This window comes from Pectinophora gossypiella, chromosome 16 (genome assembly GCF_024362695.1).
Source record: "Pectinophora gossypiella chromosome 16, ilPecGoss1.1, whole genome shotgun sequence".
Classification (NCBI taxonomy): domain Eukaryota; kingdom Metazoa; phylum Arthropoda; class Insecta; order Lepidoptera; family Gelechiidae; genus Pectinophora; species Pectinophora gossypiella.
This window is the reverse complement of record NC_065419.1, coordinates 13,127,113-13,152,062: the sequence shown is the minus strand read 5'-3', so window position 1 is coordinate 13,152,062 and position 24,950 is coordinate 13,127,113. Positions and strand designations below refer to the sequence as shown.

The 24,950-nt window shown below is 37.1% G+C and overlaps 2 protein-coding genes across 3 annotated transcripts in view; one reads left to right on the top strand and one right to left on the bottom strand.

Annotated features, from left to right (window-relative positions):
• The window catches only part of LOC126373781 (myoneurin-like), a 30,506-nt gene extending 24,738 nt beyond the window's left edge, over positions 1-5,768 (bottom strand). For both annotated transcript variants that reach the window (XM_050020066.1, XM_050020067.1), the window contains exons 1-3: positions 5,608-5,768; positions 5,132-5,325; positions 4,385-4,685 (exon numbers count right to left, since the gene is read on the bottom strand). In XM_050020066.1, coding sequence (XP_049876023.1) covers positions 4,385-4,685; positions 5,132-5,325 — 495 coding nt within the window. In that variant the 5' untranslated portion in view covers positions 5,608-5,768. The remainder of the gene's footprint in view (positions 1-4,384; positions 4,686-5,131; positions 5,326-5,607) is intronic.
• A 1,213-nt stretch (positions 5,769-6,981) lies between these two features.
• LOC126373807 (inositol-3-phosphate synthase) overlaps positions 6,982-24,950 on the top strand; it is a 31,134-nt gene continuing 13,165 nt past the window's right edge. Inside the window, exons 1-5 of the mRNA XM_050020118.1 lie at positions 6,982-7,272; positions 8,284-8,456; positions 9,605-9,717; positions 10,676-10,833; positions 20,612-20,745. Of these exons, the coding sequence (XP_049876075.1) occupies positions 7,153-7,272; positions 8,284-8,456; positions 9,605-9,717; positions 10,676-10,833; positions 20,612-20,745 (698 nt within the window). The 5' untranslated portion in view covers positions 6,982-7,152. The remainder of the gene's footprint in view (positions 7,273-8,283; positions 8,457-9,604; positions 9,718-10,675; positions 10,834-20,611; positions 20,746-24,950) is intronic.

Below are 24,950 nucleotides of genomic sequence, written 5' to 3'. Positions count from 1 at the left end.
ATACACGATTATTGCTAAAATAAACACTATCCGTCTGTTTTGAGAGCTAAAAATAGAGAAATAAAGCTAATTAAGACGAAATCTCAAAATGGTTTTACAATTAGCGTAACTTTTTTCCTTACATACCGAATTGTCTGTCTGTGTTTTCACACACTAACATAAGCTCACGACTAGATCCCAATTGGGGTAGTCAGAGATACAATCAAAGAGCAAAAGTGTAGTCACTGAGCCCAGCAAATTATTTATAAACAGTGGTGAAATTATAAACCAGTAAGTGTCAGTAATTATAAAATTTATGTTTTTGTAGGTGTTTTTCGTCTATTACAGAAACGAAATGTAACCAGGAGGTCTCAGTGCAACCAGTTAATTTATTACCTTGCAAGAAACTGATTGGACTTTTGCACCTTATCGTACAGTCATGAGCAATATAATGTACCCACTTTAGGACTCTGTCGCACTAACATATTTGACATTTAGTGAGACATACAGTTCAATTTGTCAAAAAAGTTATAGTGACATGGTACCAAGGTGTATACATATTAATGCTCGTGACCGTACATACCGGGGTTCGAACAAGCGCTCCCCGTCACACTACTTTGATTTTCATCCCATCAGAGGACAAAGTCGCCGTAGAACTATTTATACGATAGCTCTGCGCTGCATCCATCCGATTTCTCATTGTAATCTTCGAATGTTCTTTATTGGACCAAGTTCGTTATTTTTTCCGGCCAAGTAATTAATGCCATCTGGGGCAAATCTAAAATAAGTCACGTCAAAAAAAAATCGTTATTTGACGGATTCGGATCGTAGTAGTACGAAAACGCCCTAAGGAAGGGTGATCATCATCCTCCTGCCCTTATCCCACTCTAAGTGGGGTCGGCGCAACATGTAGTCCTCTGCCTTAAGTAGTTATTACATCTACCTGTCCGTCAGGTTAGATGCGTCAAGGTCACGGGTGGTTACCATTGTTACTCCCCACCTGTCGATTACCCGTCCCTTTCCTTTTCGGTGGATAAGAAAATGACATATATAACTTAAAATAAAATGATGTGTCTGCAGGAATCGGGGCCATTATTGTCTTTATTTCATTCTACCTAAGCGGACCTATACTTTTGTAATCTTTTTGTAAAAGCGATAAGCGCTCTCTGTGGTACAATAATAAAATTATTCAAAACATCTTAGACACAGCATCGAAACATTTTGAAAACCACAAACTTCATAAAAGACTTTTTTATTTATGTTACAAAATGTTTAAAATCTATTTTGGGTCGTGTTATATAAACATGCAAGACTCCCTCAGAGCAACACAGTTACTTTATAGTTCCACAGTTTTAAAAGATAAGAAATAAACGACAAAACTTTGTCCAATATGACCTTATTATAGCTATAGCCTATTAAAGCCAATGCCAAAAATGTCTGCAAATTAAAATAATTATATAGAATGTTGACTTATCTATATATATTTTCATTTTATTTTTATTACTCCAGTTATCTTAGTTTTAAAATTATCACTATGTATTATATTAAACAATATTTAAACACGATAAAATGGGTCCGATTACGAACTTATGTATTTTTTTACCTGATAATTTAGTTTTATTTAGGGCAGTTGTAACTAACTAAATTATAACTACTAGTTATCTTTAAAGTACACATTTTGTTCTCCACCAACCCATAGTGGCGCAGCGTGGTGGTATGCCCTCATAACGAATACTGAGAGGGATGATTCAGACCATGATTCTAAGTGGATATCAAGTGGAATTTCCTCTCGGAAAATTAATGGAAATTTTAGTGTTTCTTTAAATTATTTAAAGCTCCACACTTTTGCGACGGAAAAATCCGCTTGATATTAACTACGAGCTGAATCATCCCCCTCAATATTCGTTACGTCACTAACACCCTGTATAAGATAACATTCCAAGTCAATCCGAATAATATTCGGTTATTCAGTTACATCACAAATTGGAGTATCTTAGTATTATTATTGTAATTAATCTCATGCATTATTTAATTTTAATTTCATACTCTGAAATTCAAATTGTGCCTACATCAACAATACTTTATTATTATTATATTACCGTAATGAATTTGAAGCTATTTATCATTCATTGTATTTTATTTGGTGTTTAATTTATGAATAACATTGGGGAATTTTAAGTTTAAAAAATAATACTTCTAATATTATGAGGCCTCGTGACTTGTAGCCATAGCAGACCTAGAAAGAGATGGCGTGACGACCTTGACGCTTACCAGAAGGACTGGATGAAGTGGGCAAAAGATCGCGAAAAATGGAACGCCCAGCATTGTTTTATTCAGGTCTTGTTAGAGACTAAATTAGGACTAAATCAACTACCAATTTCACTCAAAACTTAGGCAACTTTTCATAACATTTCTATCTCCAACTCTTCCTTTTTTGCCTGGAAGAAACTGCTTGTTAGCACTAAGGTCACATATTGTTGTGACCTATTATTACTGCTTTTAAGTACTATTGTACTGTTGTATTGTATTGTATTATTGCAACGAGAAAGCCATCAATATATTCATATATGATAAAAAACTTTTTTCAAATATTTTTAGTTCATGAAATTGCAAAAAAATAATTAGTATTTTTTATACTTAGTTTTTTATTTTTCGTGTGGAATCTGTGCTTTGTAAATGTAATGTTGTACCTGTCTGTGGTGTCCGAAAATAATGTTCTTTTTTTCTTTAAAATAAAAATCATTACTTAAGCTCATTACAGAGTTTCTAGCTTAAATAATTTTATAAGCCAGTCAACATAACAACCAATTACTTTATATACATACGGTAGATTATATGTTAACAGTTCTTTAATATAAAAGATATAGATACCTAAGCATACTTAACTTATATTCTCCTGGTTCATCAGATTACGCTTAGTAAATCTCTATTTTAATTATGTAGGTAATTATAAGTACCAACACAATTTCAACATATCATTATAGGTAATTAATTAGTTTTAAAAGTATCTATTAAATATTACTTTTATAATATTAAAATGTTGTTAATATAGTGGAAGATCATCTAACATTCCATTTCTACAACATAGTCATTTCATTATTTTCTTTTTCATGTCAACCATCCAGATCATTTCATATAGGTACCTAAATGTAAAAGAAGAAATTGCAAATGAATTTCTATTTTAAAAAAACTTCTTTAAATAAATTATACATGATGAAAATTTTATTATTCATTCAAAATAATCTAAAATAATATATTTTTAAAAGAAGATAGTTATTACACCAGCACATTTGTATAATGACGTCAATATGTTTATTAAATGATAAATTATCTGATAACAGTAAAGCATTTTGTAGTTTTTTTTTCATTAGTCACTTTTATGACTCTACTATGTGCAAATGTTTTCCTATGAATAATTTATGTTTATTCGTAAATTAATCATTCACTTACACATTAAGTTTTCTCTGCAATATGGCAGTTTCCAACTAGTCAAATCAATTACTTTTTACTAAACGTCACAACACAAAATTACTATGGAATTTTGAAATGAAATTAAATGAAATGAAATATATTTTTATTGTGGTTCATTGGTACAGTATAGGCGTTCATATCAATTATAAATTGTTTCTTCCAGCTATATCCCGCCATATAGGCATACAATTTTAGGTCTTATAAATCTAGTCATGCTCGTAAACAGGTAATTTGTATAAAAAAGCCTGTGATGTCTAGAAAAACGTGACAAAAGGCGCACTTATTTTTTTTATTATATAAATTCATAAATAAGATAAATATAATGTATTTGTCACCTTTAAATCTGTCTTTATTTAATATTTAGAAGTAGCATGTAGAATTTCATAATTTATGTTTGGCCTAGGAAACCACTTAATTATGTAAGTGAGTAGGTACTTCCCCTTATAAGTATGTAATTAACAAGTATAAGTTTTCTACAAAAAAAGTTGAAAGTTACTCAAAGAATTTTGCAATATTTTAAGATGTGACAGACTAATCCTTATCATAGATCATCGAATCACTGCACTAGTTTATCTAGTTATCAAGATAATTAAGTTATGAAATTATTCTTTCACTAAGTTCATCCTATAACAACCTAATATAGGTATTATATTGTAGTCTGGAATATTGTATCACATTTATACCACAGTATCACATCAGTTTATCCCAAGTTAAAAATCATATATTTTCAAAACAGGTTTCCATTGTAACTCACTTCAATGACAAGCAACTTTTTCAATCTTTCATAAGGCAACTAATCAAGATTTTTCCTCGCAAGTATTGAATAAGTGACATTTCTAAAAAAGTGAGATATGCAATTAGAAGCTAACACAATAGACCTAGGGGGGGAACTAGACAGCCAATTAAATAAGTAAAAAAGAGATAGTAATCTTACCTGCTTTAATCTCTCCACATCGGTCCGTGCTTGTTGCGGGTATGTCTGCTGCGATGTTGCTGCCGGTGTCTGTGAATATGCCGCCGGGTACTCCAAGTTAACATTCAACATCTGCGCAGCATTATCTCGAGCCTCATAAGCCAGTCCCCGGATCTCCAGTTCAGAGGCCGTGTGCATTAGGGACTGTAAATCCAACTCCTGAACGTCTACAGATCCCTTGTACATAAACTCCACAAGGAGGTTTATCTCAGAGAATGGGATCCCTTTTAAAATCACTATAGGATGCTGGCATGGGTTGTCCCTGGCATAGGAAAAGAAAAATATAATTTAGGTAACTTTATATTATCATCTGTTAATCAGACGTTCCAAACAATTTCGAAAATTATATTATCTCATTATTTATTATAGGAAAATATTTTGCTTATCTTCAGATAAAAAAAAAACAAATTGTAGTTCACTTGTAGCATGATGTTTATGTAACAATTTTTTAAGAGATAAACTGCAGGTGGTAAGTATTAAAAAATACTGGCACTAAATGAGAACAGATTTAAAAGAATAATAATAACATTCTTGGCTGAATACAATTCAGAGAATTATAAATAGCTCTTTAGAAAAAATAATGATGTCATGCTGAACTAATGGAACAGATTTAAATTAGGATAAAAAATAACACTTGCAGGCTTGAATGACTACAAATGGATGACTGTTAATTTTATAAAAAAATATGTAATTTATGTGTGTAGGTACCTGAATATCTGTTCGAAGTAGGGACTGCATGCTGAGAGCACCAGTTTATGAGCCTTGAGGGTCCCGTCGCGGCAGGAGAGAGTGACGTCGGCCAGCGCCGACGACGAGTAGATGGTGGTGAACAGCTGGCTCAGGTTCTGCAGGTGGTTGTTCCACTTGAGGTGGAACGTCTTGTCGCTCACCAGGCCCTGCATCTGCACCACAACCACTGATCAGCGCACAAATCACACACACTTCACCACCGATGAATAATCGACAGAAAACCGACTCCACTGCGACCGCCACATAAAATTATAATTATTACAACTTATTTTTAGAACGATGCCCGTAAAAAACACTATACGTACGCGGTATGACAGTAATATAACTATAGGTACGCGCCGCCGACAGAATTTAGAGCTATAATTTTTTTATTTATATTATATTTCGGCGTTACCGGAACACTGACAAATATTCACCCTTCAAACACATCTTACCTCGTATTACCGTTTCCGACTTCCCGAATTTTCACAAATAACACCGAAACATTTCACAAAATTAAATAAAATAATGTTACACAGAAAGCCGTGCCGTAAAAAACAGAGTGGGGCACGCCGTGGCCCCCTCCTTGCCCCTTGCTTGCCCCGGCCCCCTCGCACACAATCAATATACGGAATATGAGAGCGCGCCGCGCCCCCTCGTCCCCCGCATGCTTTATTATACCGTAATTAATATACAACTTTATAAATTGTATTATAGCTAGCGCATTCCAAGGAGCGTACTTCGTATCTTACTTTGAAATAATATTAATTATTATTATAATGAAATAATAATTTGATATTAGTTATAGGTAAATAGTTTGTTTTATTTCTTGTAAGATGTAAAATTACAACTTTAAAAATTTTAGAAACGTGATAGGTATGCAATTGAATTTAGAAAATTAACTTGTAATGTAAAATATTTAATGTTTACTTTTACAATATTATCAACATGATATTTTTGTATACATTCAACCCAGTTCGGGCCCCCACAATTTACTTTACAGACGATGAGTCAGTGTGAGTGTAATAAAAAGTACTCAATTTATTTTCTTTCACGTACGTACGTACATACATACAATACAATGTTCATTACGCGCACACACACATACTGTGAGAGAATAGGAGGTTCGAATAGTCTTCTTTTTATTCAGATTCCATGCTTTCATGTGTAGGTATGTTCGTACTCAAAGTTATGTGTGTAGTTAACAGTGTACAGACAATGTAACAAATAGTAGTAGTTATAGTTGATTTTATTTATGATTCCGGATCGAAAGAGAAGGGCGCATGAGCGGTAGACAAGAATATTAAATTATTAATGTTACCAGAATACACACATACCCGTGTTTGAATACTATATTTTGAATGTGTGAAGAAAATGTACCTCTACATGTATTATTATGCCTAGACGGCACACAAACTAGTATAGATATAATTAACGGCATATAATTAAAACGACTCGATGTTTTATTTTTATCAATTATTAGTAGAAATAATGACGTTTATAATAAATAACAAAGGTAGTACCTACGTTTTATGCCGAATTATAAAATTATTGCATTACGCAGACCTTCAATTTTATTAATAATTTATGAAATTATTAATTAATTTCATTTGTACATCAAAGGGTTAAAAAAAGTAAAAAATATAATAATACAGAAGTGGTGGTGGGTGCAGCTATTCGAAGTATTCGAATCTTGGAAGCGATGCTACCAACATCAGAAAATGACAGTTTAGTTCAATCATTTTCATATACTCATTCATTCCTATGAAAAAAAAAAACTCTATGCCCTATGCTATAATAATGACAGTTAGTTGACAGTTCATCTCTGATTGTCGTGTGTGGAGGTTGTGCCGCTAAATACAATTTTTTAAAAATATTGGTACACTCACGCAGCACTTTGAAAATTGAAATTAACAATACAAATCTCCTAATAGGGTTTTACTTTTATTTTTCTCATAAATCTCATTTTGCGAACTGTATAAAACTCAATAAAGTTCGATATGGAGAAGGTTTCAACTTTGGTGGTTTCCAGTCCTAATGTGCAATATACTGACGATTTTATCCTGTCTGATTACGAATACGAGGAAACCCTGGTTACGAAGAATGGCCACGAGCTGTTGGTGAGTATATTTTGATTCTTCAGTTCACATAACCAAAAGTGGGGTATGTTTTTGTTTTGCCGGAAGCCGGGCGGCAGATTATCGATCCAGGAATTACGTAGAACGTTCTCCACCTATCGAGGGAGTCCTTCCAGGAATTGAATTACACATTCTTGTATATGAATTCTTACCTGGTTTCATTTATGTCCTAGACTGGATTCTCTGCATTCTCGCAGTTACCTTACTTAGCTTGTTATCAATATTATTTTCACGGTCTATCAATCATAATGTTAGTAAGCACCTTGTTACCTCTACACTCAAGTCTTCTTGTTTCATACTTTTTAGAGAGCAATTTTTCATATTGGCTTTTTAGCTTTAAATTAATCCCGTTTTCGGTCCATCATTCATTTGTTTGTATTCAGAAATATGATGATTGCTGAGGGACATCATAGAAGGATATAGAAGCAGTGAGCCAACTGTTTATCATGAGAACAAGTATCTGAGTAATTAGACAACTTCTATCTTTATTATTACATTCCATTTTTATTTTTAAGTATTTTTTTTTATTTGTACCTAGGTACTTACATAGTAAATTATTAACCACACCATATGATCTAGTATTGTAATACATATTTTGAGGAACACAGTTTCAAATAAGTATCTAATGGAAGTTCAAAAAATAAGACTGGTAGGTATATTACAAATAAATAGAAGTTAAAAAATGGCATAGCCCTGGCATATCCCGGACACTCCATCAAAAAATCGAATTTTTAACATGTAATTGTGAGCAAAATAGACAGTCTAAATTTTAGTAACACCCAGAGGGGGTGTAGTACATTTAGCTCAATACCGAATAAAAATTGGCAGAGAGTTACCATTCTATACATATATTTTTTTATTCTGCGATTATAGTTTTTTTTTTAAATATCATTATTATCATTATGGTTAAAATATCATTATTTATTTCTCCCACACCATTTGTCCCAATCACCATAACTTTATTGTTTTTAATGAATGTCAATTGTTTATTAGGCTCGTCCCTACCGGACATCGTTGAAGATCCGCACGGGGCGCAAGGTGGGCAAAGTGGGGGTCATGTTAGTGGGCTGGGGCGGCAACAACGGGTCCACGTTCACGGCAGCGGTGCTCGCCAACAGGCACCACCTGTCCTGGACGACCAAGAATGGCAAGATGGATTCCAACTGGTAAATGTGATATTTTATGACCATAACAATGCATAATGAACCATAACATAATGATTCTATCACAATTTATATTGAAAATTACAAAACCATTCACACATCACATTCACACATCTCCTGAAGATTTGAAAGGTCTGGTTCTGTCTGTCTGTGTGTCTGATTATCTGTTCAGACTGTCTGTCTGAACTTACAACCCACGAAGGGAACACCAGTCCAATATAGGTTAGGTCACATACCTCCGAAACACATTTCTCAGTAATGAGGTTTCCTTACGATTTGGTGAGATTACAAAACCATTCACACTATTTTCCAAAAAATTTAGAATATTATGGTCTTCATAGACTTGCTGGAAAGGCTTGGATTTCCAGACAAATTAAACCTGTTAAACACATGAGACATTTAGTAGTAAGTGGAATTCTGTGGTCTCTGCCTGCCCCAAAGTGAAATAGGCGTGATCTTATGTATGTGTGTAAAAACATTAATTAATTATGAGAACTTTAAAACTTATGGACTAAGATTGGTCAGCTTGAAGTTCCCCCACATAGCATGATTAGGTTTTTCATACCACCAAAAACGGCCACGTCGAAAAATGTCCTGTGTATAATTGGTCAAGAAGGAGTCATTTTGCTATAAACATAACCTTAGGCCGTCGGCATTCTGATTTGGATACTGATATCCTCGTCTTGTTCTTAGAACACCTATAGAATACCCCTCCCGACGAGCGCTGACCTGGCTTGCACGTGGAAAACGTAAAAGGGGCGGCCCAAAAAGACCTGGCAACGCTCGGTTGACCAAGAACTAAAAACTCGGCATTTCATAGGAGCAAGCTACAGAGACTGCAAAAGATCGCGAGGAGTCAAAATCGTTGTTCGAGCTTTTCATCCCAGCGGGCTTAGCACCGTAAGCGTGCGACTCTTTCTCGCCTCGACTTACGTCACCCGTCACTCTCTCACAGTACTGCACAGAAAGAGACAAATGATCTCTGTCGCGACAAGAAAGAGTCGCGTGCTTACGGTGCTAGGCCCGCAGCAAAGGATAAGAGGGTTAGAAGAAGAGAGAAAAGAAAGTCTGTAAGCATTCTATGCTAATTCTCACTCTCACCCCAGCATAGAAGTATAACTATAAACCAGCTAAATTGAAATCCCCACCAGGTTCGGTTCAATAACGCAAGCGTCCACCGTGCGCCTGGGTATCGACGACAAGGGTCTGGACGTCCACGTGCCCATGTCACAGCTTCTGCCCATGGTGCACCCTGATGACTTGGGTAAGTTTATACATTGAGGTTCACGCGGCCACACCAAGTCACCAAGACATTTCTGGATGGACCGCTACATCGATTTATCCGCCATTCACAGAGTAACATAAACGCTAGTTGTTTGTTTGTATAGCCTTTTTTATTTTAAAATATATACGTACATAAAGTATAGGCGAGCTTCCCTCGTCTATCGCCAATTGGGCTAACCTTGGACTACCTGAAAGAAACTCAGTGGTTGCGCGATACTAAAAAAGCAATGAATGATGTGGAAACTTATAATACTGTCGTTGCCACATATAATATGACCGTTATGTGCATATTCCGGTCCTACTGGCTATGCACCCGCGGCATCTCTCTCTAAGCCGAACTCTGCAAGCTTTGAACACATCGGTTCTCGTCCAACATACCATTACACTGATTTTTAGCTGCAGCAAATCATACGCAGCCTTTCAGGATCGGCGTCTAACGAATGACAAAGTTATCCTATAAAAAAAACATTATACAGGGTGTTAGTGACATCGTAACGAATACTGAACCCCTTCAGGATTCAGACCATGATTCTGAGTCGATAGCAAGTGGAATTTCCTGTCGGAAAGTCATGAAAACTTTAGTATCTTTTTAAATTAGTTCTATACTTTTGCGACGGAAATTCCACTTGATATCAACTCAGAATCATCCCTCAAAGTTTTCGTTACGATGTCACTAACACCCTGTATTTTGGTTCATGTCACAATAAGAAGAGAGTTATCAAAAGGTGGTCTGGTCACCCTGTCTTCAAATTATTTATTGCTCCATTGTGGGTGCAAAAGCTCTTACATCCAGTACACCCCGCAAAATGAACTATCGCTAACTCATAACAAAGAGTTTTTATTGATACTGTTTGTATAAAATATCTTACAACAGTTTAAACATAATTTTCTGATCAATTCTCGCAATAACAATCTCTTTCCCCTGGTTTCTCCACTAGTGATCGATGGCTGGGACATCAGCCCGTTGAACCTGGCAGACTCCATGGCACGAGCCAAGGTCATCGAGTACGAGCTACAACAGAAGCTGCGCAAAGAGATGGCCGCCATGAAGCCGCGGCCCGCCATCTACGATCCTGACTTCATCGCTGCTAACCAGGTAAGATTTTTTAAACTTTGTGGTACAGGGATTCGCCACCGTCTCGTGAAGGAATTAGTCACTGTAGTAACAGGATTTGCTAATTCACCGTGGTAATATGATTCGTCATGGTGGTAAAAGGATTCCCCATCGTGGTAAAAGGATTCGCCACCACGGTAAAATGATTCCCCATCGATCGTGGTGTGAGGATTGTAGACACAGTAGTTTCTTCTTGTCGATGTTGATATCTAGTGATAAATTTCGTCGATCTGCGTTGAATTTTGGATACGAAAGATTTAAAAAGCAAAAACTAATTAAAAAGGTAAACTCAGATGCTTGTGGCCATCAACACGTCGTCTTAACGACGTGTTTTTTACGATTCAGATAGGTAAAAAAGTTTTGTAATAGGCTAGTTTCCAACTACTCAAATCAGTTACTTTTTACTAAACGTCAAAACACGAAATTACTATGGAATTTGTATGAAAAAGCACACTGTGTCGTCATAGAAAAACGTGATAAAATATCGGATTTATTATTACGTTTTTCTTGATAAAAATTCATAAATAAATTAAATAGAAAAAATAAAATGTTTTTCATTACTTTTAGATCTGTCTTTGCATAGTAATCAGAATTTCGTAATTTATCTTGAACCCAGTTCACGACCCAATTATTTATGGATGCTAAATAAATACATTGATTGATCTATATTTTACACAGACATAATATTATCCTTTTCGGACCAATGTAGAATTCCATAAATTTTTAATTCCAAACGTTTTGGAAAGTACCCAAGTTGCTTCAGAATTTTCCTTTACCTTGAATGACCCTAATCGCTCACGGATTATGTATTACTCATAGCTCTATATTGAATCGATAGAATGTCGACGTTATCGGAAAATTTGGCAGACATTGACATTGACCTATATTTGATGAGAGCGGACCAGGATATCACCTGACGCTCTGTTTACCGTGAAATTGGAAGTGTTAGGTTTAATCAACTGTCCGTCAGGGTAATAAAGATAGTTTTGCTTTAAAACGAATAATATTCTGCTATTAAAAGTGCTTTAAAACTAAGATACTTTTCTGCTAAACTGAAAGTAGACACAAAATAAATTATAGAATAGGGTATTTGACTGGGTCAAAGATAAATTATAAAATGATAATCAAGAAATAGGCTTCTATTCATCAGTCTAAGATTAATCTCATTTTACTTTTAGACTTATTTTCGATCTTTATTTATGAATTAAGTAACAATGAGTACGACATTTGGCCGTTTTTATTTGACAGTATTTTCATATAAACAACAAAGAACATTTTGAAATTCCTAAAGAATATTGTAGGAGATAAGCTCATGGTTCTGAGTTAATATAAAGTGGAATTTCCCGTCGCAAAATTCATGTTTTTAGGTTTTAATTATTTTCAATTCTATACTCTTACCCCATACACCCCATACAAGTAGGTATGTACAGGTAGCCATACAAGTGCGTACGTGTACGTATGGGTGTTAGTGACACCGTAACGAATACTGAGGGGGATGATTCAGACCATGATTCTGAGTTAATATCAAGTGCAATTTGCTGACAGAAAACTCATGAAGATGTTAGTTTTTTTTATTATTTTCAGTTCGATACTGTTGCGAAAGTAACGTGGAAAATGATGCACCGACAAGGGCGTAGCTCTTAAATTGATGATGATGACTGTTGCGACAGAAAATTCCACTTGATATCAAAGATTTCGTTACTATGCCACTGACACCTTGTATGTGGCGCAAGTTGTCTTCTGATAATTTGTGACTTTGTGGAATAACGAAATACGAAACAACGAAAACGAAATAACGAAACAGCTCAACGAAACACTCAGGATTTTTCAGGATTTGGAGCTCTAGATTTAACGAAATAGCTCTTGAAAATCTGAACACAGATTTATATATATATACCTACATGTTCGTTGGCGGAATTCACTAATATTAGTCTGAAGTATTTTAATAATAAATAGATTGCATACATTGTCGATTTGGATTATCTGTAATGACTATGTATATCAGAATACATAAATAAAATATGGACATTCTAAGGCTGGTTAGAAACAACATTAAAGCTCAAATGTACCTTACCATAAAAGTTATTTCGTAAATACGGTGTACCATTTGAGAAGGGTACACATACATCCAATTAGTCTTGTAACCAAACCAGATCAAAAGGCGTCCTCTTTGTACATATTCCATTAATTATCTTACCTTTTTGGTCCTATTATTATTATTACTGAAAGTCTAGGAATAATAATTTGAGTCACGAGCCTAATTGCTGTAGAACATTAAACCGGCGAGCGTGTAAAGATTTTAATGATGGTGGAAATTAGCAAAAGTGACGTGGATTCGTAGATTTTTTTTTAAATAATATAGGCTCGCATTTGACCACAATCTCATTTAACCCTAGATAACTAAACATTCGTCCGCTCGACGACGCGCTATGCCGCGAAATTGAAGTTTACCTATTATTCCGCGTCCCCCGCCCCCGCCGCTTTTTCTAGCTTCCTGATTTGCAAAATAGTGCATCGCGTGACACGCTCGAGGTCACACGACAATTAGGTCGAAAGTTACAGGAATTTCGTCGTCCGCTCGACGAAAGTTTAGTAATTACGTAAGTTTGGCAAAGGTAAGTGAATGAAGTATTTTTTTATAATTATTTTTTAATTCTTTATAGTGATAACGTAAGAAACAGGAAAACCAGAAATGATTCATTTCTACAACAGTACAAAGGGTGCAGTAGATACCGTGGACCAAATGTGCTCCAGCATTTCCACCAACAGAAAAACCCAAAGATGGCCTTTGTGCGTGTTTTATAACATGTTGAATCTATCGATTATCAATGCGTACGTTGTATACGTTTCTAATAATGTTAGAAATAATAAAAAACCTATGTCTCGGCGTGACTTCGTTATAAAACTAGGAGACCAACTTATGGAGCCCTGGCTGCGGCAGCGGTTGCAGACGGTGACTTTGAGACGTGATATCAAGGTCATGATACAAGATATCTTAGGGGAGTCTTCTGATCTAGAAGCCCCTGTTCCTTCTGTGTCTAATGTGCGTAAAATCTGCTACCTATGTCCTTCCAAAGCCCGAAGAATGACAAAACACCGATGCATTAAATGCAAACAGGCTATTTGCGGGCCCCATAATGTTGACATATGTAGTCGCTGTATTGAATAGTTTCACTAAGTAATTTTGTTCCTATTTAGTAGATAAGTAACACATAATTATTGTGATATTCAAAACTTAAGAGGTTTAATAAATAATAATAAAAAAAAATGGTTTTTATTTCGTAGTCTGCTCGACGAATGTTTAGTTATTACGTAACCGTGAATATAGTTTAGTAGTCTAGGGTTAAGGTGGATCTCGCTTACTTAGCAAATGCCTAAAGCCTTGAAAGCTCTCAGATTATAACGAGTTGAAACAACAGACGACGGCAGACAGTTCCAGTCCTTTGCTGTTCGCATCAAAAAGGAAGAAGCAAAACGTTTAGTGCGGATTGGTGGTGTATCTGTTACGGCTAATACCCGAAGTGCGGCTACACCTAGTTTTAGCCGGTTAGAACTAGGTATAGTCACCCAACAGGGATTGTCTGGACCTACTTCTAGCCGGAATGATATCGGATAAACCTAGTTTTATCCAACAGGGAATGCCTGGACCTAGTTGTAGCCGGCATGATGAAGGCTAGACCTAGTTTTACTCGTAAACCATCGGCTCGTACTAGGTTTAACCAAGAGTAAGTGGCTACACCTAGTTCTAACCGGCTATAACTAGGTGTATCCGCACTTCGGGTTATTAGCCATAACATATCTACAATATAAGGATGAAATGCTTGCCGACGTCTAGTTGTTCGTAGATGGAATGGAGTGGGTGGAATTAACTAGTTTGTAGTAAGTGGAATTTCTTACTCTGCCTATCACAATGGCAAATATACGTGCTCTTAAGTATGTATTATTAATATCATATTTTATATTAATTCAATGCTTTTTATGCACTCGTAGTTTTCAAGCTTTTTTCGAAGTTAGTGGGTGATACTTTTGCTTCATTAAATAGCTCCTTTCGGTTCCTTTCGTTTAATTAAATAGCTCCTTTCGGATCCTTTTGTTTCACGGGAAATAAGCCTTGGTCAAGCTACTACGACATATTCGGAATATAGCATGGAATATTCTATTCTCATTAATATCCGACATTCCCGAGAAATGCATTTTAGGAGGTATGTGATCTAACCCGTATTGGGCTGATTTTCCCTTCCCGGGTTGGAAGATCAGACAGGCAGTAGCTTCTGTAAAAAACCGGACCTGTCAAATCTTTAGGTTAGGTAAGCGGATCCTGTGAAAAACGGGATGACGCTAGGGAGATGATGGTGGAATATTCTATTCTATAGTTAGTTTTTATTATTATGTAACACGATATTGAAATGCGAGTATGAACGTTACAAGAATGCCGATATAATGCTGACTACGCGAGGAAAGACGCTTAGGTAATGTCCATTCGCAAATAGCCGTTAAGGCTTCGACACACCAAAGGCAGGAGCAAGTCTTACATAGAAACCCGCCATTTTGTATTTTTTTAATCTTGTTTGAATTACGAACGCAGTAGGTACTTCACAATTAAATTTTCCATTATTTCATTTGTTCCTTTTCGCAGAAATCGGGAACATTCTAGAGCTATTGTATTTTCGTGGCTGGCGGTAGCTTTCAACCTTCGTCAGTATTGATTTAGTCCACACAAAGCGTACTTCTGTATAGCTTAAGTATCTACTTGTTTATATACCTTGTATTATAATAGGTACAGTATTGTGAGTGTCTTTGATTGAAGTGATGTTATACCTAAATACTCGTACAATAACGTGAAGCCGTTGGTCCCGGTTATTTATCTTAAAAACGCCTTCACCAACCCGCAGTGGAGCAGCGTGGTGGAGTATGCTCCATACCCCATCCGGTTGATTGAAGGGAGGCCTGTGCCCATCAGTGGGACGTATATAGCCTGTTTATGTTATGTCATGTGGGTTAACGGAAATTAAATGGAATTTGCTTCTATGCTGTTCTGGGAGCATATAAAAAACATAGAACACGTTCAGCTGCTTCTCTTCCCGGGCATGTCGTAAAAACCGACAGAGGGATTGTGTCCTCTAACATGATGGACTAATGTTATGGGCGATAGGCTGATCCCTTATCACCATAAGGTTCATCATATCCATCTTTGGACTTCGTATCAACAGTGGCTGCAAGTTGTCTTTGATTACTTGTGGCTCTGCCCACCCATTGGGGATTACGGGCGTGAGTTTATGTATGTATGTATGTAAATGGAATTTAATTATATTATTTTTTTATTTATTTAAAGTAAATTAAATACAATTAGTCACATATATTACAATTACGATTAATTTAAACATTTTAAATTATTGCACAAACACTGCCCCTCTCGTACCTGGTTCGAAGGTGCCCATTATACCATTATTATTTACTGCCCGCGTTACTACGCACTATTGTCACTGAGTACGCACAGGACTAATGAAAATGGAAAGAGGAAGGGGAGGCCTTTGCCCCGCAGTGGGATCTTGTAGGTTAGATTAGAATCTGAAACCCGAAGTAATCGCTGTTACATATTTTCGATTTCGATTATGACACATTTTACTTTTAACATCAACGCCTTTTTATCTGCACTCAAAACTCTACACTTTACAAGAGAAATAAGTTAACGGCATAGGAAAATTCCGGAATTTTCCTGATCTGAAAAGCTGACCACGTGGAGCTGCGGTGTTTCAAAACATGATCGTGAATACACGGCGTGTTTGAAAATATGCAATATGTATGTATGTAATGCATTAACAGGGAAGATGTTTCTATCTGAATGTTTATAAAACATGCACTATCTCCGGTTACAATTGTGTGGACTGACTGAGTAGTGGTCGTATCACGTGGACTACATAAAAATCTCCCGGTCGCTATATCACGGATTTACTACCTCCCTAGCGTTATCCCGTTTTTCACAGGTTGCGCTTACCTGCAGATTTGACATGTACGGTTTTTACAAAAGCGACTGCCTGTCTGGCCTTCCAACCCGCGAAAGGAAGAAAACCAGCTCAATACAGATACCAAACTCATGCTATTGTCACGGATCTTTATTGAGCTATATAACCTCTATTGGGCTGGTTTCCCTTTGCCGGTTGGAAGGTCAGACAGGCAGGCGCTTCTGTGAAAAATCGGGTCTGTGAAATCTTCAGGTTGGGTAAGCGGACCCTGTGGAAAACGGGACAATGTGAGAGAGATGATGAGTTTCGGAGAGATACGTACATAATGAAACTAAATTTTTTGTACAGTTAGTAACTAACAGTTGCGTATACATTAAATAGGTATTGGCAATTGGTTTCTTAGCAACAGTAAGTAATAATGATTGTACTTTATGTCAATGCATGTACAGTCATGAGCAATATAATGTACCCACTTTAGGACTCTGTCGCACTAACATATTTGATATTTAGTGAGACTTACAGTTCAATTTGTCAAAAAAGTTAATGCGACATGGTACCAAAGTGTATACATATTAATGCTCGTGGCCGTACTGTTCAAATACAACGAACATGATTCATTCCTTTATCTACCAAAAAAAACTGCAAGTAACGATAAAGTTTTTTTTTATTACACATAATTTTGATGATATTTTGTTTTATGAAAACCCTCTTTATATCCCAACAAGTGGGGTGACGTTATTTAATTAAGATAAAGAATGTAAGATAAAAGTTTTTTTTGACATGACTTTGTAATTGGAGTGTTCAATCGGCTTGTTCTTTTAGTCTTCATAAAATACGTCTTAAGTACTTAGGTATATATGATAACGCATTTATGTAATTTTATAATTTTATGTACTTAACCACCTATCTCTAAGTTTTATTCTGCAATAGTTTTAGTTTTCGCTTGATTTTTTCATACCATTTAAACATTGTTGTGTTGTATTAGACGATTTATATTTTTTTCTTTTTTAAATTTTATTTTTAATTATTGTTCTTTTTAAGCTAACTTTAGTTTATACTTTTTATTATCAGTGTTGTGTGCGTCTATAATTGGCAGGCATACCGGAACTTTTCCTATGTGTATTTTATATTGTGTGTTTGTGTATGTACTGCTGTTGATGTACCATAATAAATAAATAAATAAATAACGCAGTTGGCGCAGAAGAGTTCAAGGTGGACGAAAGAGCCACGCCAATGCCTGGTTTGATCTGGTGCCAGAGAAAAGGGCCAGGCGACACGAAAGTGGCACGGAACTTGGGACCACCTGCCACTGACAACGTATGCAGAGCGTATGGTAGACCTTGCCGCTCTCGCATTGTCTTATACAGGGTTGAAGCACTGATTCTGAGTTGACATCAAGTGGATTTCTCCATCGCAAAACTATAGAATTGAAAATAATTATAAAACACATAAAAATCTTGGTGACGTGTGGGTCAATTCACCTCTCACTACCCCAATTGGGATATAGTCGTGAGATTATGTTTATTTCTATGTAATTATCTAAGGTTAATTCGCAGAAGATCTTTGTTTAAATTGCTATGTTACCGACCTTGATTCCGTCTGACCTTGCAAAATTAATTGTCATGCGGCAATAGAAAATGCATTTCATGGAAAACTATAGCTGAAGTGCACATCATACACACACATGCATACAGTAATCATACTTAGACAGATAGACGCAACAATAACTCAACGCAAAACTATTTTCAGCTATTTGTTAGTGGGTAGTTTACTGCACTAAAGAATAGGCTAGTTTCCAACTAGCCAAATCAGTTACTTTTGACTAAACGTCTAAAATATATTACTATGGATTTTTTATGAAAAAGCAACCTGTGACGTCATAGAAATACGCGACAACCTGTCGTGCTTATTACATTTTTCTTTATTAAGATTCATCATCATCTCCATTCGCTCTGTCCTCCATCGCATTGTCCCGTTTTTCACAGGGTCCTCTTACCTAACCTGAAGATTTGACAGGTCCGGTTTTTTACAGAAACGACTGCCTGTCTGACCTTCCAACCTGCGAAGCGAAAACGAGCCCAATACAGGTTAGGTCACATACCTCCGAAAATGCATTTCTCGGGAATGTGGGTTTCCTCACGATGTTTCCCTTCATCGCTGAGCACGTGATAATCATTTATGATTCAAACATGAATTCAAAAACCATTAGTTTAGGCCTGTGTTGGATTCGGACCCGCGACCTCAAAGTGAGAGGCAAGCAAGAATGCTTTGGGGTTGGTAGAAACCAACTGGGCTACCGCGGCTCGAATATATTACTATAGTAGAGCAACAAGAAAATGTATTCTAAATTCAAAAATTCAAATTCAAAAATATCTTTATTCAGTAGGTAACATATTTACACTTTGAATTGTCAATTTTTACATAACGAACGTCTCATCCGCCGAAAACTACTGCAGCTTCTCACAATCTGTAGGAAAACCTGTATAGCCGGGGAAAAGAAGCTGCAAGAAAAACCTCGGCACAGGGCCCTAAACGTTCTTTAAAAAAATAAAAATAAACATAAAATATTGGTATACAATTGAGTAATTTAACTGCCTAATATCAGTTCTCAGACAGTTAATCCCATGCATTCATATCTTCTAAATAATCACTAACTTTATAATAACCTTTTTTGTAAAGTTTTTGTTTAACTACTGTCTTAAAACAGTTGAAAGGCAAATTCTGAATGTCAATGTGAATCCTATTGTAAAAACGTATACATTGCCCCTTAAAAGAAATATTCCAATACATAATTCGCAGAACGTAAGCGGAAAGTATTCAGATTTATTATTAGCGTTGCAAACACACCTCGCTGCCTCCATGTGGAGTATCGTACGATTCTGACGTCATGCCTACGCAAACACATGCATATGGCATGGTTACACCATTCACACGATAGCTAATGTACTTATATAGACCTAGGCATTAGTTATCCATTCATCAAACGCGCTTGTTTAATAAAACAATTAATGAATAGTCTTCTTCTATCGTGTGGGTTGTGAGGTGGATTACCAACGCCATCAACCCTGGTCATCAGGCCCCTGACATGGCTCATGTAACTACTACATCGGTAAATAGTAGCCGGGACCAACGGCTTAACGTGCCTTCCGAAGCACGGATCATCTTACTTTCGGACAATCAGACTAGGGATCACAAAGTGATTTTTGTGATATGTCCCCACCGGGATTTGAACCCGGGACCTCCGGATCGTGAGCCCAACGCTCAAATCACTGGATCACGGAGGCTGTTAGTGAATAGTCGAGGCGAAAAGATAGCGGGTTGGAAGGTCAGACAGGCAGTCGCTTCTGTAAAAAAACGGACCTGTCGAATCTTCAGGTTAGGTAAGCGGACCCTGTGAAAAACGGGATGATGCTAGGGAGATGATGAGTAAGTTGCTCTAGCTGTTTTTCTATAGACTTCACAAAAGTAGGAGGTTATTTGCATATTATTCTTTCTTGTACTCTGATGCTATCTGCCTAATTACTAGGTAATAAAACCCTTGCGTCTTTTTTCTGCCGGGAAGTATTTCCACTTTAAAAACATTCCCGGGAACAGGGATATTTGCGCATATAAAATTAAGTGCGCAATGCAAACAAATGTCAATATTGCTTTCTTAGGTGAATTGCTTCGATGTGGCCATTTCAACCCCCCAACACATCACTGATAATGGCTTTTTATTTGACGTGTCGTTAAAAAGGTTAAGAAGCATGGCCATATTTTGTTATCACCCTGTATACAACCGAATATTTGTCTTCCAGGCCGACCGTGCCACGAACCTGATCAAAGGCACGAAGTATGAGCAGTATCTGCAGATCCGTGCTGACATCAAGGACTTCCGGGACAAACACAAGCTGGACAAGGTCATCATACTCTGGACCGCCAACACTGAACGGTGAGGTTTTAGATAGACCAGACTAGATCAGCGGGCTTAGCACCGTAAACGCGCGACTCTTTCGCGCCTCAACATACGTCACCCGTTACTCTCTCACAGTACTGCACAGAAAGAGACAGAAGATCTCTGTTGCGGCGAGAAAGAGTCGCCTGCTTACGGTGCTAGGCCCGCAGATACAGATAAGACCAGAAACAAACAGACTGATAGACAACCCATGTCTGTCTGTAATTCATAGTAGATTGTACGACCTCCATGGTCCAGTGGTTGTGCGTTAAGCTCACGATCTCGAGGCCCCTGGTTCGAATCCCGATGGGGACATAATGGGGACATATCACAAATATCACTTTGTGATCCTAGTGTAAATTATATGTTTACTTTTTCTTCTATCGTATGGGTTGTGAGGTGGAGTACCAACCTCATCAACCCTGGTGTCAGGGCTACTATTGAGCCGCCAAAGGCCCTTGTATGGCTCATGTAACGATTATTTACTTACATTAGTAAGTAGTAACCGGGACCAACGGCTTAACGTGTCTTCTGAAGCACGGATCATCATACTTTCGGACAATCAGGTGATGGCCCTGTAATGTCCTAACCAAACTAGCGACCACAAAATAATTTTTGTGATATGTCCCCATCGGGAATCGAACCCAGTACCTCCGGATCCAGAGCCCAACGCTCAACCACTGGACCATGGAGGTCCACGGTGTTACCTACTGAATATGAGTAAAGACATTTTTGAATTTGAATCCCCCTCCCCGCAGGCGTGAGGTGTCTGTCGGTCGCTTAGCAACCAAACTACTCGTATATTATGCAGGATATTTAAATAAAGGCTCAAACAAGTTGTTACAAAACAGCCGTTGACATTGGCCGAATCGCGCGTTATCTGTGCGATCTTAGAATGACGCTTGTGGGTCGTTGATCCGGTGACGCGCCGCGCCGTGACGACACGAAAACCGCTATTCTACGAAGTTTTTTACCCCCATCGGAACATGAATGTAAAACTTAGCAGCAAACTCACCCTGATACCCAAAGGGGAGACAGAGGTGTATAGCTTATAGTCGCAAGACCTAATGTTCTTTGAGAGTCTAACCACCTTACAAATAAAAAATAAACCAGGGATGAACGTGGGTTTCAGTATTTGACAGCCAAGCAAAGTTCAGTCGAACTGTATGATAATTGGATTCAATTTTGCTTGGCTATCAAATACTTAATACTTACTTTTTTGGCCTTTGATAGACTGGAATAGAAAATGCTACACCGACAAGAGCGTGGCTCTTAAATTGATGATGATGATCAAATACTTAAACCCACGTTCAACCCTGGTTTATTTTTTTATTTGTAAGGTGGTAAACGTTTAACTATTCCATCTACGGACAACTATGCGTCGGCGCATTTCATCCTTATGTTGTGGATATACCACCAATCCGCACTAACCGTTTTGCCTCTTCATTTTTGATGCGAACAGCAAAGGACTGAAACTGTCTGCCGTCGTCTGTTTTTCCGACTCGTTATAATCTGGGGTTCTAAAAAGCTAGAGTGAATAGGCATATGCTACGTGAGCGTGATTCAACTTAGACCACATCGTCACCATCAGGTGATATTGCGGTCAAACGCGAGCCTATTTAAAAAAAATGTCTGGAAATCTCGGCCTTAGGAGAATATAACCCACTCCTCGCCAGCTATGTTTAAGTCCCATATAATAGCAATAAGGCCGCCTGTTGTGCTTTTCTTTATCTGTTGTCCTTATCTCGTGTATTTTGTGTCCATTGTGCTCATTAAAGTATTATATCTATCTATAGGTGGAGCCTATTGCAATTAACCGGGCACAAATCTTGAAAACCATCTGATATCAACTATCTATTATCCAAACATGAATTCAAATTCATAACTCTCATTCTCCGTCGCAAAGTTAATGTTTTTTTTAGTATTTTTTTAAATTATTTTCAGGACCATACTTTTGCGACGGAAAATTCCACTTGATATCAACTCAGAATCATGGTCTGAATCATCCCTCGGAAGTTTTGGTTACGGTGTCACTAACTAACTAGTAACGGCCTCTGTGGTCCAGTGGTTGAGCGTTGGACTCACGATTCGGAGGCCCCGGGTTCGAATCCCGGTGGGGACATATCACAAAAATCACTTTGTGATCCCTAGTTTGGTTAGGATATTACAGGCTGATCACCTGATTGTCCGAAAGTAAGATGATCCGTGCTTCGGAAGGCACGTTAAGCCGTTGGTCCCGGTTACTATTTACTGATGTAAGTGAGTAATCGTTACATGAGCCATGTCAGAGGCCTTTGGTGGCTCAATCATAACCCTGATACCAGGGTTGATGAGCCTGGTATTCCACCTCACAACCCACACGATGCTTTTGCACGTGCCGTCCAACACGGCGGTGTATGGTAACCAAATCAGATGTAACCCATACTAAACAAAAGCTTCATGTTTTCATAACAACTGAGCCAGCACGATTGTGAAGGACTTTCTTCATACAGTAGTATGTAGGTAGATACGTTACACGTGTATGCACTTGGGTTGTATTGTAGGCGGCAAATTCAAATTCAAATTCAAATTCAAAAATATCTTTATTCAGTAGGTAACATAGTTACACTTTGAATCGTCAATTTTACATAACGAACGTCTCATCCGCCTAAAACTACTGCAGCTTCTCACAACCTGTATAGCCGGGGAAAAGAAGCTGCAAGAAAAACCTCGGCACAGGGCCCTAGACGTTCTTTAAAAAAATAAAATTAAACATAAAACATAAAATATTGGTATACAATTGAGTAATTTAGCTGCCTAATATCAGTTCTCAGACAGTTAATCCCATGCATTCATATCTTCTAAATAATCACTAACTTTATAATAACCTTTTTTGCAAAGTTTTTGTTTAACTACTGTCTTAAAACAGTTGAAAGGCAAATTCTGAATGTCAATGGGAATCTTATTGTAAAAACGTATACATTGCCCCTTAAAAGATTTAGTAATCTTATGTAATCGACTGACTTGTAAAGCAAGTTTATTTTTATTCCTGGTATTAACAATGTGCCGATCGCTATTTTTTGCAAATAATCCTATATGTTTTTTTACATATATTAAGTTTTCAAAGATATATTGTGATGCCAAAGTTAAAATATTAATTTCTTTAAATTTATTTCTAAGTGACATCTTGGGTCCCAATTTGTAAATCGCCCGAATGGCTCGCTTTTGCAGAACAAAAATGCTGTTCATATCTGCAGCATGACCCCACAGCAAGATGCCGTACGACATTAGACTGTGGAAGTAGGCAAAATAAACTAATCGCGCGGTTTCTACATCGGTTATTAAACGAATTTTTTTGACCGCGAATGCTGCTGAGCTGAGCCTTTTGGACAACTTATCAATATGAGGACTCCATTGCAACTTAGCGTCCAAAGTAATTCCCAAAAATACAGCAGTATCCGTGAGGTCCAATTCCTTATTTTTTACAATAATAGAATCGAGGGGCCTACTAACATTCGATAACGTAAAATAAACATATTTTGTTTTATTTTCATTAAGTAGCAGGTTGTTTACAGTAAACCAATCCACTACCTCTGAAATGGCGTTGTTTACATCGTCAAAGGAATCTTGTCGTCTCTTTACTTTAAAAAGTAAGGAGGTATCATCTGCAAACAGCACCACCTCATGTTTTACAAGACTAGGTAGGTCGTTTATGTAAACTAGGAATAGAAATGGACCTAGAATTGAGCCCTGCGGGACGCCTATAGTGACGTTAGATCCACACGATCTGCAGCCATGCACATCAACCCTCTGAACGCGGCCACTAAGGTATGACTCCAAAAGAGCGATGGCATTATCAGTTATTCCATAGTGACGAAGTTTCGCGATCAAGATATCATGACAAACGCAATCGAAGGCTTTGGAAAGGTCGCAAAAGACACCAATAGCATCTTTGGACTCCTCCCAAGCCTGAAAAACATGATTTATTAACTCAACACCAGCATCGGTTGTTGAGCGACCCTTTGTGAAACCAAATTGTTTATTAGACATTAAATTGTTTAAATTGAAATGTTGAAGTAATTGCAGTAATAAAATTTTTTCAAATATTTTACTAAGCGTGGGTAGTATAGATATTGGTCTAAAATTAGTAGGGTCAGAAGTACTACCAGCTTTAAACAATGGAATGACTTTACTGTGCTTCATTAAATCTGGAAACACACCAT